This window comes from Trachurus trachurus (genome assembly GCF_905171665.1).
Source record: "Trachurus trachurus genome assembly, chromosome: 14".
Lineage (NCBI taxonomy): Eukaryota > Metazoa > Chordata > Actinopteri > Carangiformes > Carangidae > Trachurus > Trachurus trachurus.
In genome coordinates, this window is record NC_139903.1 from 3410258 (window position 1) to 3430845 (window position 20588).

General features: G+C 41.6%; 1 protein-coding gene across 3 annotated transcripts in view; it reads right to left on the reverse strand.

The window, feature by feature from the left end:
• The window catches only part of dlg2 (discs, large homolog 2), a gene marked incomplete at its 5' end in the record, with an annotated part of 269853 nt that extends 254143 nt beyond the window's left edge, over window positions 1-15710 (reverse strand). For all 3 annotated transcript variants that reach the window (XM_083986422.1, XM_083986423.1, XM_083986421.1), the window contains 2 exons: window positions 13136-13267; window positions 15692-15710. In XM_083986422.1, the coding sequence (XP_083842548.1) occupies window positions 13136-13267; window positions 15692-15710 (151 nt within the window). The remainder of the gene's footprint in view (window positions 1-13135; window positions 13268-15691) is intronic.
• Between the last annotated feature and the right edge of the window lie 4878 nt (window positions 15711-20588).

Genomic DNA, 20588 nt, shown 5'->3' on the forward strand with positions numbered 1-20588 from the left:
CTGCCTCCACCTTCCTCGGTCTCTGAAGTCATTGGTAGTCCAGATGGAAACCACTGAGGAAGTGTCATCAGCATTACACACTCCTTTTTAAGACAGTTTTGAGTACAGCAATTGGAAACCATGGAGATACCCAAGGGGGCAGTTGTCGGTCTGAGAAGTGAAGTCACTTCCGTGTTCAAAAAACTGCAATCCCCTCGGCTTCCTCTGGGGGCTGGTGTCAGAAATTTCTTCATACTATAGACCCCCATGTTAAAATCGCCGACTTTACATCCTCAATAAACATGTTAAAAGCCTGGTGTCAGAACGTTTTTTGGTCTCAATCGATAGTTTCTACCCCCACACACACTCTGAGGGGGGTGAATTTTTTTTTTTAACTCTACTGTTTTGCTGTTATTAGGTTAAAACTCTGGCCAATTAGGGCGCGGAAACGTTGAGTGACAAGTCCGAGCAGTTCCGTGGACAGCTGCTTCGAGGCCAAATCCAACATGGCGCTGTTCAGGCCGCCATATTTGAGTCACAAAAACGACTCCCCAAAACCAATGGGTGACGTCACGGATGCTACGTCCATTCTTTTTACAGTCTATGGAGATACCAGTTGTGAGTGTGGAAGTATTTACATTAAAACACAGCGACGGCCTTAGACACACGAGAGTCAAATGAAATCCCAGAATCACCAGAATCCCAACATGATCCCAATGACAGCGCAAACGTGAAAACTAACAATCTGTTGGATAAAAACCTCAGCAGCATCAGTGAGGATGCTCCAACAGAGCGCCGGGCTGATGTGATGTGGGAATCACTAGTTTTTTTTTTGTTTTTTTTCCCCCGCTGTGAATCAAACCAAGTATGAATCTGGCGCTGGAGACAGATCAGTGAAGTCGTTCAACTGTGCAAATGAGTGGCTGAGGAGTATAGTGGGATGATGAATGGGTTAATCCACACACACACAGATCCACTCTGCAGTGATGGGGTTTAGCCGGGGCACCCACGCCACTGGCCAGATTAGACAGCACCTAATGCTTTGTAAGATGATTACATCTATTTCAGGAGGTATTTATTCCATCGCAGAGTTGTAACTGTGTTTGATTGCATTTCACAGACCTATTGTTCCTATTCACTGCCAAGCAGATGCTAAGACGTGGAAGGTCTAACTACATATATTTGCTGAGCGAGGAGTAACACATGTAAATGATAATTTAGCAAAACTGCACAAATAAAATCTTGCAACGATTCATAAAAATGAGCAAATAACAAATAGGACACTGCTTCCTGTCACCACATCTTAACAACTAATGGTCTCTGATGAATGAACAACATTAGTTAACTAAGTGGCTCGCTCTATATTGGTCGATGATGATGAACAATGAGCAGTGTTTCTTTGCAACGACAGCTTGTGGTTGGTGCGAGAGTATAAAATTCTCATGCAAAGCGTTTTGAGTGCAAGATATTTAAACGTGTTCCTGGAGAACATCTGTTGCAGGATGTTATGTAAGCATCCAAACGTAGAGAAAGATTAGACATCGCAATGTAATCCACACATTACATGAAAATACACTCCAAATGGAGTTTGTCCATGCGATTAATATGTGTTATTTAAAAAATATTTATTTTGGATTTCAACCTGTATTTGATACAAGTTGGAATTGATGCCATATATGCATCAATATACAGTATATAAAGAAAGGTGGGGATATCTACAAGAGATAATCACATGGTAATATAATCCTGAGCTTGTTTATCTGAGTGTTTTTAGGTGTTAAGAGTGAACAGATATGTTGTAAGTAAGAGAGACAGACTCAGCTTTATAAAGTAAGAGGTTTACAAGGAAAACAGTACGAGAGGAGGGATGCTGGTGTGTGGTTGTGGACTCGTATACCGCTGAGGACAGACACACAGACCAGAGCTTCAGTCCAAATATCAGAGCAGGAAGACATCTAATCCTTTGTGGCTTCACAGAAAAATATCTAAATAATAAAAAAATGCATCCAAAATATTTAATTAGACAAGGACAATAGATAGTGCACCATAATTCACAATAAGATAACATGCACATGCACAACATGCACTCTGCATCAGTACACCACCTGGCATGAGAAAATCCAAAGAGTATTTAAAGGGATAGTTCACCCAAAATTCAAATTTCATGTCGACTAAGGGCTGGGAGAAGTTTCAGAGTCCTCCGTGCCTTTTTGGAGATAAAGGGGGGGTCCGCGCAGCACTGCATTGCCATATGACGGTAGCCAACTGAGCTCACTTTTCTTAGTCCAAAAGGACACACCAAAAAACATCCAAATACCTCCATAGTGCTCGTCTGTAATGTCCCTCTTGTATTGAAGCCCCGACATGAGAAATTGTTCCGAAAAAAATTAAATAAGTCTATATTTTAAGCTTGTTTGTAGCGGAAGCACAGACCCCCCGCTGTAACTCCAAAAAGGCACGGAGGACTCTGAAACTTGTCCCAGCCCTTAGTCGACATGAGGGTGAGTAGAAAATAAAAAATAATAATTTCATGCAATTATCCAATCAGCAGAACACTATGTAAAATTACAGGTCAGGACTTTCTGTTAAAATTCACAAACATGTTAATGAGGAGAAATGTGACTCAGTCAGTCAACTCCTTTAAAGTGTCTCAGCATGATAATGATCATACTCAGAACGGAGTAGGAAACAAACAAACATCCAGTGAGCAGCAGCTCTGTGAATGAAGCTGTTAACGGCCGGAGGAGGATGAACAGACCGGTCGGAGCAGGAACTCTGTGGTCACTCAGATCACCGCTCCTTAACCAGACTGACCCAATCTGTTCCCTTCCTCCATCCTTCCTTCTTTCCACAATCCTTCCTTCCTTCCTTCCTTCCTTCCTTCCTTCCTTCCTTCCTTCCTTCCTTCCTTCCTTCCTTCCTTCCTTCCTTCCTTCCTTCCTTCCTCTTTTGATCCAATTGACCTGATCTGTTCCCTCTCTCCATCTTTCTTTACTTCCCTTTTCCCTTCCTTCATTCCACAATCCTTATTCCTCTTTTGATCCAATTGACCTGATCTATTCCCTCTCGGGGTGGGAGAGAAAATCGATTCACATAAATATCGCAATATCTTTTTTGACAATTTTTAAATCGATTTTCTTTTCAAAAATCAATTTTTTGTGGGGGGGGATTTTTTTTTTAATATTGTGCAATGTGCATTTGTTCGCCTTTTTACATACAGAGAGAACAGGTTTTGAAAAGGGTTTAAGTTCACTTTATAATGGAGTATGTTAATTTATAGGCTCCTACAGTATTTGTGTGCAGATAAATGTTAAAAATGCTAAAGACTAAAAATCGAGAGAATCGGCAATATCGTAAAATCGCAATTTAAATCGAATCGTCATCCCAAAAATCGTAGAAGAATCGAATCGGGAGAAAAGCATATCGTCCCAGCCCTAATTCCTTCCCTTCTTTCCCTTCTTCCTTCCTTGAACAAATCTGTTTCCTCCCTCCATCTTTCTTTCCTTCCTTTTTCCCTTCCTTCCTTCCTTCCCTTCATCCTTACTCCTTCTTTCCTTTTTGACCCAATTAACCCAATCTGTTCCCTCCCATCTTTCCCTTTGTCCTTCCTTCCTTCCTTCCTTGACCCAGCTGTGTGAGCTCCAACAGCAGCAGAGCCGACCACGTCAGCCAGCCTGTCACCCAGAGCAGAAACATGACACTGACTGCAGCGGACACACACTCATCAAAACTAGAAAACATCGTCAGATCTGCTGGATTTGGGTTTCTGTCGATGCAGCAGCAGATGTTGGCGTCAGAATGGAGCATGAATCCGTCCGTGGAGCCAACAATGTTCCCTGTGTGTGTGGACAGTCCAGGCCGGAGTGGGGAGTGTTTTCCCGGCTCACTCCTCCAGGCCATTTATACCCATCAATCACGGTTTGACAGACCACAGCTCATCTGCTTCCCCTTTGTGGCCACAGTTTAGCGTCCACTAAAGGCTCCTTCCACCAGGATAATGCTCAAGTCTCCTCAAGCATGATGACAGTGAGGTCAGTGGTTCCTCTTTCTATCGGAGATTAGTGAACCTGCGTGTTAGGGCTGGGACGATACGCTTTTCTCCCAATTCAATTCTTCTACGATTTTTTTATCTGCACACAAATACTGTAGGAGCCTATAAATTAACATACTCCATTATAAAGTGAACTTAAACCCTTTTCAAAACCTGTACTCTCTGTATGTAAAAAAGGCTAACATATGCACATTGCACAATAAAAATAAATAAATAAATTCTAAAAAGAAAAAAAATAATAATTAAAAATCGATTTTTGAAAAAAAAAAAAAAAAAAAAGATTTAAAAATCGTCAAAAAAATATTGCGATACTTATGTGAATCGATTTTTTTCTCCCACCCCTACTGCGTGCCTGTCTTTGCAACCTCAGTGTCTTTACCATAAACACCAATTCACAGCACAAACACTGCGCTAAAGTTTGCCGACAACACCTGTGCTGTGCTGTGGTGGAACTGATACACAACAACAACGGTGATGATGAGTCTGCCAACAGCGCCAGAGATGACGGCTGTAGATTGACTCAAAGGTGTACAACTAACAACCTGGCACTGGACATGTCCAACACAAGGAGATGGTAATCAGCCTGAAGAGACAGAGGAGAAGGTGTCTTTCTCTACACTCCTTCATAAACCCATCTGCAATATCACTGCTGTTGTGGACGTACTGTAGGAGCAACTGTGTTTCCTTTATGAATGAATGAATGAATGAATTTTTATTTTCGTGTCATGCCACCACTGTGGCAATTTAACAATTTAAGATTACTGTACTTTCAGTACTCAACTATATATCGCTCTTTGTCTCATTGCCTAAGCCTTTTCAAGAAATAAAGAAAATGCAAAAATATTCAAATGAAAAATAAGTTTTAGCTTCTCAGCATCGTCTAACCACACAAATTCGTTATTTGGATCTACTTTACTAAACAATTTTTGTCTTACAGAGTCATAGAAAGGACAGTAGAACACAAAATTAATTTCATTCTCCACCTCTTGGATGTCACATAAATTACAAATTCTATCGTCTTCTGCTGTGCCAACATATCTGCCTGTCTCAATATGAAGACCAAGAATACCAGCTCTCAATTGAGCACACAGGGATCTTTTCTTTTTAGACAAATTATACAAAACATAATTTTCTGGGCCAAATACCAGTTTTATTTACGTAGTACGCAGTTTTGGTTTACCCCAAGTATCTAATGCCCATCTATCTTTACTTTGTTGAAAAATAATTTATTTTAATACATTAATCTCAACTTTCTCTTTGTTATAATAATGGTCTTCATATCCAGCTCTCAGCAAGATCTCATATATGTCCCTATCCCATGCCCCATTGGTCAGAGTGTCCCACTCAAATGTTTTTCTTGCAATCCTGTTACGATTTAATCCTAGTATCCTATTCCATAAATGCTCCTTTATTTCCTTCCTTCCTTTTTCCATTAGTTCAATTGCTTTGGTCCGGACCAAATTCAATGTTTTTTTTTGTTTTTTTGTTTGGTGTGGTTCCCTTTCACACTGCACTTTTTGCATGTGGACCATTTGAATGAATTTGTAAACAAAGCCACATGTACGCTGAGGTCAATCACTTATTGGTTAGAAGCTTCCGGGGAAGAGGATAGTAGCTACAGAGCACTAAGCACACTGCACTATTGTGATATTGATCTGGTTTATACACACACCTTCAGACATTCACATAAAACGTGCACCAAAGGCGTACTGTACATGCTTTTTGCAGCTGGGTCGGATCGAGGTCGGGCCGCTTTCAGACCTCAAACCAACTGTATCAGCCGTTCTTGGTCCACACCTGAGTTTGAATGCCAGTATTCACACAAAAAAGTCCAATATTTGGGTTCATTTCAAGTGAACTAGGTGTAAAAACGTCCTGAAAAGAGCTGGAGTGTCCCGACTCCCAGCAGCTGCTTCTGCTTTTCTATGGCAGCAGCGACACTGAAAAGCTTCCTCAGCTGCTACGGTTTGCCAGCTGCACTGCAGGTAACAGGAAAGCTCTCCACTGAGTCTGGAAACAAGCACAACTCACTGGCACTCTTTACTTTACCAAGTCACAAACATTATTCAAGCCTGAGCTCGCCCAGGTCAGCACCTCACCACCCTGCTGCCCTGCACTGCAAAAACTCAACTCAAAATCTTCAATATCAAGAATATTTGTCTTATTTCTTGTCAAAATGTCTCATTTCTAGTCAAAACTAACCTCTTTCCACTTAAAATAAGACTCATCACATACAAATTAACTTGTTTTCAGATAACTTTCACTTGTTTCAAACTAATTTTCAATTGAAATAAGTAGAAAATTCTGCCAGTGAAAGCAAGTTTTTTGTGCTTGTAATAAGAAACTTGCTCCACTATCAGATTTTTCTACTTATTTCAAGTGAAAATCTGCTTGAACGAAGTAAAAAGTGTCTAAAAACAAGCTGCTTTTTTAATGTGATGAGTCTTATTCTAAGTAGGATGAGATTTGTTTTGACTAGAAATAAGACAAATATTCTTGGTAAGATTTGGAGTTTTTGCAGCGTGTTAAAAACTCTACTCCAAGTTTCTACCAAACAGCTATAACAGCATGTGGTCGGCCCGTGGTCTACAGCTGTGTTGCGCCTCTGAAAGTCATGTAATTGCGGCCTCATGACATTTTATAAGATCCTGAAGCAGCACCAGCAAAGCAGCAGCTGCAGAATGTATCTGATGGAAGCACTTTCACTGTTTTTTTTTGTCACTGTAACACATTAGTCTTTCATCAGCTGTGGTCATTCTCACACAACCCAGCAGAGAACAAGACTTCCACACTGAAACACTGATACAATCTGTATCTTAGGTTACACAGACAGACAGACCACTGCTAGACGCTCCTATTGTGTCTGTCTGTCTGTCTGTCACCTCTCCGGTATCTCATCTTCAATATTCTCTGCAGCGTGTGTCCCGGCCGTCAAGTGGCCGTGGCTGAGATCGCCTCAGTGATACACATCTGTGCAGCTGCTGTGAGACTGACTGAATGTGAACGTGCACAAGAGAAGATGGCACTTTTGTGGAAAAATAAAAGATGATTGCGTGTGCAGAAGCTACGGTGCAAAGTTTCACTTGTTGCAGATCAGTGCTGATGTTTGACCTTTGACGATGGCCTCATTTTATCCTGGAGGTACAATGTTATCCCTTTCTGGAATTATAAGTGCCCACATCTCACTCTTAGTTTTCCAGTTCGCACTGAGCTCTGTAACCCCGTGCTGTTGGCTATTAGTGATGCTTAAAGGGATAGTTCAGTATTTTGGCAAATTGGCCCATTGCCATACGTAATCCCTATAGTCATAGCAGTAGGTTTGTTACCTTTAATTGTCGGTGCAAGCTATTTTTAGAACGGCGGAGCAGAGCCGTGAGCTGCTCAGAGCTACGCTACGGAGGCTCATGGGATTTCTTGGTTTCCCTCATCAAACTCATCAAATACACAATCCCAAAACTCCACAACGCTCTGGTGGACAAGTTGTGAGCTGCACATTCACCACGCTATGAGATAATAACACAACGTTACCAGACAGAGTTGTTTTAGAGGGAAATTCATGCAAAACCGCTGATGCACGTTGCCTTCAGGGCAAGGGAGTAGGTTTGATTTTGACATTGGTGGGGACACAAAAGTGCTCCGAGGCATCGCTCCTGAAAGTTGATGTTTTTTGCATTCGCAAATCATAATTTCATGTTATGTAGGGGTAACTAATGAGCAACTAATGAAAAACAAGAAGGCAACTTAGAAGAGTTCTCAGTTCTGACTCAAGTGCAACTGTGCATCATCATGACTAACACATTCATCATTATTTAACCTCACCTGTGAATTTCCAGCCTCTCCTCCATCTCCTCCTTCCTCTACCTCATCCAGCTTCTCCTTCTCTACCTCTTCCTGCCTCTCCACCTTCATCTGTTCTAGCCTCTCCTCCTCTACCTCATCTGGGGCCTCATTTATCATCGTGGATACACCTTTTTTTACGCCATTTTCCCCTCGTTTTGTGCGTACGCACTTTTCTCCGCCAAATTTGGGATCTATCAAGCCAAAACCTGACGGGGAAAAGTGCGGACATTTACACCCATTTTGACCCTGGCGTACGCCTTTTTTGAGGAACAGGAGGAATTGGCGACACCGTTGCTGAGTCAGAGAACTGCAGTGTGAGAGGGAGAGAGGAGCGGAGTACATTTAGAAGAGCACAGAGGATTTTTTAAAGTAATTGTGGTAGTGGCGGACCGTTGATGCTGGCAATCCAACCCGCTCTATAATAACACTAGGCTCTATGTTCATTGATAAACAGAGCGCATTGTGGATTTTGCTTTTTTGATTAGGCTATGTGACGTCCGACAAGGATCAAACCATCCAAGTTTAAAAACACATCGGCAGCAGCGCACACTGATCTGCAGCCTAGACTGTTATTATTCTGTCACCTGAGTTAACGAGGTGCACGTGTGTTTGGAGCTGACGAGAGGAGAGAATAAAGAGCGAGACAACGCGGCCCTGAGGAGGAACTGTGAAGGACTCAGCTGTAATGGAAAATGACCTAAACCGAGTCCAGTAGAGCTGTAACTGTGTAGTGGGAAGGCCTGCAAAGTAATAGTAACTATCGTCCTGCTTCCTACATTGTTTTAACATCTAGGTAAAAAAAAAAGAAAAAAAAGATTTTCTGGGATAAACGGGCAGATTATATAAGATTCTTCTTCTTTCTGCTCCCTTTTGTTGAGATTTGGGAGGTTTTTGTTTTTATTGTAGCTTATTAAAATGCAAGATCATTTTTCTGACTGAGTTATTGCCCGATATCGCCGTGTATCTGCTTTCGGAGAAGCGGAGAAGTTCCGCTTCTTTCCCCCGTCCTCCGCCTGTTGTCTCCGTTGTCACTTTGTTGTCACAAAAGTTGCTGCGCCACAGAGAGCACATGGCTAATTAAATATGCACGTGCTGACCATATATAGTTGTATATAGGCGTTCCGGGGGCGGAGTAAGAGGTGTGTTCAGTGTGCACCATTCTTGAGTCCTGTGTGATTTATTGCGGAGAGTTGTGCGTACGCACAGTTTGATTGATCTGAAAAAGGTGTAAATATTTAGGGTGTACGCCATTTTCGTCTTTTCGCCGTACGCAAATATTTAGTAGCAGTTTTACACCCTCTTTGATAAATGAGGCCCCTGGTCTCTCCTTCTCCATCTCCTCCTCTACCTCTCCTTCTCCATCTCCTCCTTCTCTACCTCTTCCTGCCTCTCCACCTTCTGTTCTAGCCTCTCCTCCTCTACCTCCTCTGGTCTCTCCTTCTCCATCTCCTGCAGCCTCTCTACTGTCTGTCACCTGACAATATGTTGATGCATGACATATGAACAGATACATTACGGATACAATGATCATAGAGCTTGATGGTACAGTTATTGCCTGAGGAAAAAAGGCTTTTACTTTCACACATTTGTGTAATTTATTCCCCCAAATATGGATGTATACATGAGCATCTGGAATCTGAGGGTTTTTTTTGGCCTATTTTCCCGACCAATGTTCTTTATTTTTGTTTTTTAAACAGTTGCTCCCTTTCACACAAAGGATAGGCCTACATGAAAATAATAAGCTATACTAGTAAAAAGTAAAAATAACTTTTAAAAAGTGTTCTGTTCTGATCTGTTTGCCATTAAATATTGGCTTTTATTCATTATCTGTATTGTTGAGGCTCTACAGTTAGATACCCTTGAAGTAACTTACACTTTCACTTATAAAGTGTCTTGCCCATTTTCCTTTTCTTTGACATCCTTATTACCAAGCACAGACCCACAGGCAGAGCACACACGCACGCACACACACACGCACGCACGCACGCACGCACGCATGCAAACAGACAGACAGACATACAGACAGACACAAACACAAATGTTCATGTAAATGACACCACTGATGTTAAAATCCGTCTAGCTAACGTGAATATTGGTAGGGACGTGTCCCTAGCGTCCCTACCCAATTCTACGCCCTTGCTTCAGGGACAGTTTTTCATCAACAGTCTCTGTATTTACCTCTACAACAACTCTGTGTGGTAACGTTGTGTTATTATCTCATAGCGTGGTGAATGTGCAGGTCACAACTTGTCCACCAGAGCGTTGTGGAGTTGTTGGATTGTGTATTTGATGAGTTTGATGAGGGAAACCAAGAAATCCCATAATGAGCCTCCGTAGCGTAGCTCTGAGCAGCTCACGGCTCTGCTCCGCCGTTCTAAAAACAGCTTGCACCGACAATTAAAGGTAACAAACCTACTGCTATGACTATAGGGATTATGGCAATGGGCCAATTTGCCAAAATATTGAACTATCAATTTAACTATGGCTGTATAAGGCTGAGGCACTGAGTCATGCTCTTGGCCACAGCTTTGGCCATCTTTCTCTTTTGGCCGTGTTTGTCTACACTTGCCCATCTTCTATTTTCATAAGCCAAGTCAAACGACCACTGAGTCAAGCAGCAGAACCTCAGAGTCATCAGAACATTTTCCTCTTCACAACTTTTTGATCCAGCTCCTCTAAAGTCATTCACAAGTTGAGCACAATATTTACTTTACTGTCTATAACATGTCCTCTCCTGCATCATCACCAACTCATCAGGCAACTCGTTTTATCCTTTGTTAATAAATGTCTTTATTTAAACTCAGTGGTTGTCCTGTTGTGTTCTTTTTAAGTGGAGACTGGAGATCCTTTGAATCCAGAAGTCACTGCTTCTGATATGACATTGATACAATAATAACAATAACCAATAAATAATTCAGCTGCTGGATGTTGAGGACTGGTGCCCCATTTTCAACAAGGAACTTTTACTCATAAATCACGGTGTTCACACTACATCCCTAGCGCTCCTCCTGGTCTCAGATACTGCGGCAGTGCACGGCAGGACGTCGTCTACACAACCTGACGCTGCACCGGTTCACCTGGTGGGTCGGCGACTACTGTGGTTTGGTTAAAAAAACACAACAACTCACTGGTACAAACACAAATTGCGACAGTTCCCGCCCTCTGCTCTGGCCTGCAGTGTGCCAGGACTGGGCTCACTGGTCGGCCAAAATATGTAATCAACCCGCCACAAATAGACTCTGGCTCTGTGTGAAGCTGAAGCTCTGCACAGGCTCAGCAGCAACGTGCCAAGGTGCATACATACAGACAGTACATGTGCGATTGGCTTTTACAGAGAATGGGAGATGAGATGGCACTGTGATTGGTTCGTTGCATGTCACACCCATAAGAGACGGTATAAGTACAACCATCCTGAACCATATGTACGAGTACGACACACCCTGAGTGCATGCAAGTCTGTACTGTACACCGTGCACTTTAGATGATAGAGTTTGGACTGCTGAATAAAAAATAAAAACTCATGGGTCTTAAGAGACAGATGTATTGTCTGATAGGTATAGTAGATATCGGATCGAAACAATTAGATGAGATGGAGCAGAGGCAGCGTAAGGCCAGGTGAGAGAGAGTGATGATTAAAGCCTCACACGCATTTGGTTCATTCATTCTTATTTGACTTTGAAAATGGATTCTAGGAGGAAGAGATGAAGAGAAATTGTTATCTCAGGGATTTAAAGGGATAGTTCAACATTTTGGCAAATTGGCCCATTGCCATGATCCCTATAGTCATAGCAGTAGGTTTGTTACCTTTAATTGTCGGTGCAAGCTATTTTTTAGAACGGCGGAGCAGAGCCGCAAGCTGCTAAGAGCTACGCTACGGAGGCTCATGGGATTTCTTGGTTTCTCAAACTCATCAAATACACAATCCAACAACTCCACAACGCTCTGGTGGACAAGTTGTGAGCTGCACCTTCACCACGCTATGAGATAATAACACAACGTTACCAGACAGAGTTGTTTTAGAGGGAAATACAGAGACTGCTTGCTGAAAAACTGTCCCTGAAGGCAACGCACATCAGCGGTTTTGCATGAATTTCCCTCTAAAACAACTCTGTCTGGTAACGTTGTGTTATTATCTCATAGCGTGGTGAATGTGCAGGTCACAACTTGTCCACCAGAGCGTTGTGGAGTTGTTGGATTGTGAATTTGATGAGGGAAACTAAGAAATCCCATGAGCCTCCGTAGCGTAGCTCTGAGTAGCTCACGGCTCTGCTCCGCCGTTCTAAAAATAGCTTGCACCGACAATTAAAGGTAACAAACCTACTGCTATGACCATAGCGATTATGGCAATGGGCCAATTTCACAAAATGTTTAACTATCCCTTTAATAACTTTCTAAACTCTGATGTGTATGTATGGACAGTACTGCAGTTGTGCAGATTGACAGATGTTGGATGTGTACTGAAACGTTCAGCTCTTCCCATCACAGACGAACACACAAACACATTTTTTCTGACATCACTGAATGAAGAGTGGAAGTTCATTTGGGGAGAGCAGCAGCAGCAATGAGCTTCTACTGTAGTTTAGAGGCTCATTACCAATGTTGCGCAACCATCACAGGCTAATTGTGCAATACTGTAGGTCATATTTCACTGAGATATATAGTGATTTGGTTATAGAGGAATATAAAACAGACAGAGTAGAGGTTGCTCTGGCACAATATTCATTGAATTATACTTATTCTGACATTTCACTGATCCTTGTAAAGCACAGAAACGAAGTAAAGAGGGAGTGGACAGAGTTGGGGGCTGGGTGGCGGGGAAATGTAAATATCGTTCATGAATTTAGATATTATAAAAGAGTACATTTGTCCCTGACGAGTATGAGCTCACAACAAATCCACTTTAACCTGACACAACTGCTCCAACATCAGGAGAACACATGTTATGACAGTAATTATTAAAGTGACTCTTAGCATCTTCAGCACTACACTCGTCAAGATCAAACTGTGGACGCTTCAGGAAGAATACAGTCTCCTCTGCAATCCTTCTCACTGTGTTTTGAACTGCCATCTACTAATTGTTTAACATTTTTCACGACAAACTACAGTAATTATCCAAGAATTAGCCTCGGAAACCATCCATAATGTTTGCCGACGGCCGCTCAAGTCATCGATGCCTTTTTACAGCATCAAAAAACACAACAATATGAACGTGACAGGAAGGAACATTAGCGGCTCGATGAAAACGGTGACGTGTTGCTCACTTACCGAGAAGAGCCTCGAACAGGTTGCTTTTGAAAATCCCCATCACTCTCTGAATGGCAGTTTTGAGCTGCTGCTCTTCCGGCTTCCTCAGTTTAGTGCAGTACTCCTCCAAAAGCCCCAGGGCCCGAGCTGTGTCTGCAGAGGAGGGGCAGATAAGAGCAGCTGTAGAGTTTCTTTGGTTTATTTCCTATAATACTGTACCAAACACATTCTGAATGTCTCAATGTGATGGTATTCAGCATGATGTGACAATATTAGAGTACGTAGGATCAAACATTTTAGGCCACATCTGCCTTAAAACTACAGATCACAACAAGTCTTTGGAGATGAGTTGACTAGGTTTAGGTGGGTTTACCCTCCTTTACAGCTCTACACACACACACACACACACACACACACACACTGCAGAGACGACAGACCCAATACATGGCCAATAGTATGTGGACACTCAAGCAATCCAGCAGCCATATGTGGTGGATACATACTGTAGGATTTCCTGCAGATTTTTACAACCTGGTGCCAGGGATTCGCTCCCATGCAGCCACAAGGGCATGAGTCAAGTTCAATATTAAAGGATGATTACCGTTTTTTTTACAATCTGGACCTTATTTCTAGCATAAAATACGATCATTTCCTCACCCAGATAACTTTGGTGTCATTACAAGTCGTTCCGACGAAATGAGCTCCAGCTGAGAGCCGCGTATATCCGTATAATGGAGTCTACAGGACAGCGGAATGCAGCCTCTAAATCAGTGTTTCTCAACCTTGGGGTCGGGACCCCACGTGGGGTCGCCTGGAATTCAAATGGGGTCACCTGAAATGTCTAGTAATTGATTTAATAAAATGTTTGAACTAATTAATTATTCTTTTTATAATTATGATTAAAAACACCACACAATCTTAAACAACTGTATTCTATACTTTCACTTTCTCAAATATAAATCGAGTTCAAATAAGATGCAGCATATAAAAATATCTGAACTGGCGCATCTCGATTGACGGCTGAGATCACGTGACTGCACGTGATCGCGGGGTCGCCAGAAATTTGTGATGTTAAAATGGGGTCACGAGCCAAAAAAGGTTGGGAACCACTGCTCTAAATAACACATTATCTGCAGAGAAACTCCTTCATTTCACCAATATTTAGTTCTGATAGGCTAGTGCTATTCCCCTCTGAGTCCGGGGTTAGCTGTTATCAACATCCGGGGTCTGTAGGTTGACCTACTAGCTAATGCTAATGCTACGGTTTGTTTCTGCGTGTTTCCGACTTGTCAGAACAAAATGAGCAGCTGGATGAAGTTCAGCTTCCACAGGCTTCCTCTCCTCAACCTGGACTCACTAAAGCTCCGGCTGGTTGAGATAAAAATGGACCCGAATGCCGAAGCAGAATGATTATTATCAGAATGAGCCAGGCAGCGCTCAGAGATGACATCATCCAGGTCAGAGGTCAGTAGGTCAACCTACAGACCCCGGATGTTGATAACAGCTAACCCCGGACTCAGAGGGGAATAGCACTAGCCTATCAGAACTAAATATTGGTGAAATGAAGGAGTTTCTCTGCAGATATTGTGTTATTTAGAGGCTGCATTCTGCTGCCCTGTAGACTCCATTATACGGATATACGCGCCTCTCGGCTGGAGCTAATTTCATCACAACCACTTGTAATGACACCAAAGTTATCTGGGTGAGTAAATGATCGCATTTTATGCTAGAAATAAGGTCCAGATTGTAAAAAGAAACGGTAATTATCCTTTAATGTTGGGGGTTGGGTCATCCCAGAGCTGTTGAATAGGTCGGTGGGTGTCTGGGGGTCTGAGCAGACAAGTGAAGATCTCCAACAACCAAATAGAAAAGCAAATACAGTATATGTAAAAAAGTTGGAAGAACTGGTTACGTCCATGAAGCTTTCTGCGCTACATTCACAAGCTCAACTCCAGCAGTTTACTCTAAACCAGTGGTTCCCAACCTTTTTCTCAAGGGACCCATATTTTTACCATTGAAAACTTTGGTGACCCCCCTCCCCCCCGATGTAAAATAAAATAAAATAAGGAATATCATTTTAAAAATATAATTGTGTTCGAAGAATATGTTGTAATTTTACACAGATTTTTTCTCATTGTTCCATGCAGTTTTTCAAATTCATTGTGGCTGATATTGCCCTGCTGTATTGTAGTGTATGTAATGTTTTAAAACTGTTGATATTCAATCATCTATTGATATAGGCCTATAATTTATTTGTTTATCTATTTAAATACACAAATAAATGTTTAATGTGGCCCTTGAATTTAGTTGATTTTGTCACATATATGAATTAAATGCTTAGCCTACTCATTTATTTAACATTTTAATTACATAAAAATTATTAAACCCTTTAAAATCAAGAGGGCTTCGCGACCCCCCCTGGATCTTTGGCGCCCCCCTTGGGGGGTCCCGCCCCCCAGGTTGGGAACCACTGCTCTAAACAACGTGGTGATGTGACGGCAAGCAGGTCTTTCACGTTTATAGTATCCTCAGTGTCTGATGGAAGCTGGAGGAACTACAAACCATATGACAACATACCTTTTTTCCTGATAGGCATGGCTGACTCAGTGTAGTGTTTGACTTGACCCCCGGCTCAGGCTTCCAGCTCAGGCTTCAGTGCATGGTCAGAAGAAGTTTCCCTTTCTGTGGGGAAGGAACATCAACCGGTGGAGTCTATAGGGAGGATAAGGCCCCCCCTGATGAGGTATCCAGGGGGTCTGTGTCTGGGGCAGCAATAATAAAATAATGTGGAGTCTCTGTCCCAGATGATAGTAGCAGTAATCCACACACAGGAGGCTCAGATGAGGTCCTCTACTGTAATCGTGTCTGAATGTGCATTATAATTCAAGGCTCCTTGATATGAAAGGTGGATCTGAGAGCTCCTTTGATTGTTTTTTTTAACACATTGTGCACAGGAGGTTGTGCACTCCTCCAGCCCTGGTCCACAACAACAACATCCACTGTAAAACATCCACCGGCTGCAGACTGGAGAAGGAGAATAAGAAGTGCCTTGTCATGGCTGATCCGATGCTATGTGTCCACGCAGACGGGTGGACACCGAGTCCGATGAGCTGCAGCAGCTGATCTCAGTTCTGCTGCTGCTGCTGCTGCTGCTTCACGGTGCTTCACGGTGCAGGCAGCATGCAGCTCTGCCGGCTCTCAGTGGCACAGCGCCGGCGTGCAGTGACAGCCATGGTGGGTCGGTGCTCTGGTCCTGGTCCTGGTCCTATTCCACCACATCGCGGTGTTTGCGTGTTTTTTGGTGTCTCCACGTAAAGTTTCTGTGAAATCCCCCCCCTCCTAAAAAAAAAAAAAAAGGGTTAGAAAAAAAATCCCAGACGCCGCAGGACGCAGGCTGCGCTGCAACAGCAAATAATGATAATAATACAGGAGTTTAGAAAAAAGGACAGATAACACGGAGCAGCAGTCACTTCAGAGTTTCTGTCTGGAAGTTGAGATTATGTAGAGACGTGTGCATGTGTGTGTGTCAGTGTCGGTGTGTGTAAGTGTGTGTGTTGTCCCCTCCTCCTCCTCCTCCATGAGGCGGCCGCCGAAGACAATTCATGAAATTAAAAAACACAAAGGCCTTTAACGCTGCTGCCTGACAGTGACAATGTTGCCTTTAATACGTGCAAAAAAAAAAAAAAACATACGTGTTTTTGTAGCCTAATGTCCACTAGTTAGGAATAGGAAGCAGCCATGGTGAATCACCAGCAGCAGCAGCAGCAGCAGCAGTGGTGGTGGTGGTGGTGGAGTGATGCTTCCCCAGTGCGACGCCTGCCTGGCTGTAGGAGAATACCTGTCTGCCAACTGTGGGAGAAAGAAAACGCATGGCTCTCCAACGACTCCATGAAATGTTCATATCCCGTCAGGAGGACAGGGAGCAGGCGGAGGACAGGTCTCCTCCTGCTGACACAACTCAGCTCTGTCCTTGAGCCGCTGCCACATCTCTATCTCTTCTTTACTGTTTCACCACCATGCAGGACCAGGTGCTGTGCTGCTGGAGCGGAGCTGAGCTGGCGCCGTAGCGTTAGTTAGCCATATGAACTGACAGCAGCAGCAGCATCACCAACAGTTTGGAGAAGAGAGGAACAAGCCGGAGACACTGAGCAAGGTGTGTTCCGGTTGTACCTTTCAAAATAAAACGCGACTTTTTTTTCCTTTTTTTTTTTTTTTAACAACAATAGTGTCTCTGGCTGTCAGAATTAGCCTACAACCAGGGCCGTTTTTTTCCCCCACAAATATTTACTTTTAATATTGGATGTTTAGTGTTATCTAGGAACAGAAATGACCATTGGTGTCCATTGGAGGAATGACAATGTAAAAAGAAAAGCATTTGAAAAAATAAAAAAATAAATGAAAAATAAAATAAATATTCCTACTTATTGATCTGGAAGAAACCAATTCCAAAACTCCTAACCTTGATTAGTTTACACTTTTTTGCTGTTATGAGTGGATTGTTTGTTTGTTTTTCCACCACTTTCCGGAGAATGACGCTGGGTGTCGCCATGACACTCGATTCCACCGGAAAGATTAACTGGGCTAACCTGTTAGCTGTTAGCCGTTAGCAGTGTGTTAAATAACTTAAGTAACAGCCCATGAAAGAAATATTTTTCCCAGCGGATATCCTCGTTACAACATGACTGAGCTAACTGGAGTAGTTTCATGTCGTGTCCGACAACGGGAGGGTTTTATAACAGCTGACGTCCTGATGTTAGTTTGCTGCTGCTGTTAGCTTAGCTGTTAGCAGCAGCAAAGCTAACAACTACGATAACCATGACTAATTACAAAAACGCGCACACAGAAATAGTAGCCTAATGTTTGTTCAATAATTTGTTTTCTAGACTTAACAAACATCAGATTAGTCAAAATGGTTTTGGCAGCCCGGTGCCCCCACATTTGGTGCCTACACCGCTGGCTAACGCTACCAGTTAGCCGCTCGCTAGAATGCTACTACGGAAGTGAAACGGAAGTTGAAAACCGACTTCCGTTGTGGTGTGACGCAATGGATCATGGGAAAATAAAGTGGTGGCTAGGGGAGAAAGGTGATGATAATTCTAGGGACCCAGAGCCCAGTAGGGCCCACAAAAAACCCCAGTAGCCTAGTCAATCTTTGTATGACTGAATTATTCTGCATAAGACCCTGACTAATACTCATAGTAATGTTGCATTAGCATCAAAACAAACTAGGCTAAATAAAAAAAAGTATAATAAAAATATATAATAAAAGTGGACAAGTCAGGGGCCCATTTTAGTATTCTTTCAGGGTCCCCAGAATTCCTAGCAACGGCCCTGATTACAACAGTTGTTGTTCACAGTTTTTCCACTTCAAATGCCATTGAATCAAGATTGAATTAAACATGTTCATCACTTTTTATCGTCCCACCAGAAACACTATAGTGTGGTGTAGCTATATTTGCAAATTTAAAGTCTAAAACAATGCTAGGCCTATATCATTTAAATGTAAAACTTTGACTAAATATAAATTAAAAAAAATATGTTGTTATAACTTCAAATATTTACAACAACAACAACAAAAATTATAATAATGTCATTTTTAATACTACAGAATTACTAATATATAAGATTTAAGGTAAATCAAATTTGACAATATGTTTAATTTAAGTTTAAAAACACCTGAATGTGCTGCCAAATTGAAGGTGTTTGACAGGGCCACTGTGTTACTGAGGCACTGACACACAAGAGTTAAACTCTGGTATTAATCTATTTTCTTTTATTTTACTTTTTTTATTCTTCTTTGCTCCTGCTTTTAACTCTGTGTTTTTGTTTTTATGCTGTTTTATGCTGGGTTTTTTTTTTTTAATGTTTTGACTTTATCCTAAAGCACATTGAGTTGCCTTGGTATGAAATGTGCTACACAAATAAAGATGCCTTGTCTTGTCTTGCCTTGCCTATGTTGGAATTAGCAGTCACTGTATGCAATAACAATAAAATTTTCAATATGAAAAAAAAAAATCATTACCACAGGACATTATAATTAGTGTAGGGCTTTTAAAACATAAGTGGAACTGACAAATCAATATTTGCAAGGTGTAATGGACTTAAAGCAAGAACCACTCATGTCCTCACAACATCCTGTAATAATCCTTATACCCATATCCTTTAAGTTAATGGTCCAAGAAGATGTGCATCACCTAACTGAAAGTCTAAATTGTTAGAGACCAGTGTGCAGAGTAAAACAACTTAAAACATAACAAAATGTCCACAGCCTCGTTTTACGGCAGGAGAAATATAATTATCTTTCATACAGAGGTATATTTAATGAAGAATACACTATTACATCCTTGAAAAAGAGATTGCGGATCTCTTCCTGGACAAATAAAGGTTAAATAGATGAATAATCCATATGATACACATCTGTTTCATCCAAACACTCCACAAATTCCAGCACATTCAATTTTTTATTAATTTATTTTTTCCAGCATGGCAAGTTTCCTGCTTTTATTCTGAAAGCAGGCTGCTCTGACTTCAGTGCTGAATGCGGTGGCCTTGACTCAGCTGTTTAACTTACCTTAGCAACGCAGAGGCCGGACGCTGGTTAGCTGCTTCCCGCCTCGATTGACGGGAGGCGACGACCAATCGTGCAACGGGATTTCTTGTCGCATCAGGGCGGATCAACCAACCAGAGAGCTTCAGAGCCGAGCGAAGGTGAGAGGTGAAATATTGCTGCATTGAATGTACTAGGAAATATGAGAATTTCATGTTTAGCCTGACTTCAATAGGTTAGGATTGTATTTTTATTATAAGCTCTGGAAAAAATTAAGAGACCACTCCCAAAATGATCAGTTTCTCTGGTTTTACTATTTATAGGTCTGTGTTTGAGTAAAATTCTATTTTTCTTTTGTTTTATTCTATCAACTACCGACAACATTTCTCTCTAAATTGGAAAAAAAAATTGTCATTTAGAGCTTTATTGGCTAATGACTAAATAATGCAAAGAAAACATGTTAATATTTATTCCTAAAGAACACAGCAAGAATATTTTAATTTTTTAGAGATGCTTTTAAGAAACATTTTGTGAAAGTGGTCTCTTATTTGTTTCGGAAAAAAAAATAAAGAGACCACTTTCACAAATGTTTCTTAAAAGCATCTCTACATGTATGACAGTCATTCTTTTCTTTTCTTTTTTAAACACCAACACAAACACAACTCATTCTACTTAATGAGACACTGATGAGGTCATCACCTGAACCACATCTGGTTTTATAGGAAGATTATAAATAAAAACACTGCTGGGATTAAACATTGACATTATCCCACAAAAACTGATTTATAAACTCTTCCTGAGTTAAAATATTCTTGCTGTGTTGTTTAGGAATAAATATGAACATTTTCTTTGCATTATTATTATTATTATTATTATTATTATTCAAGGTCTAAAAAGACTTTGAGTAAGACGATATTTTTGTTATTT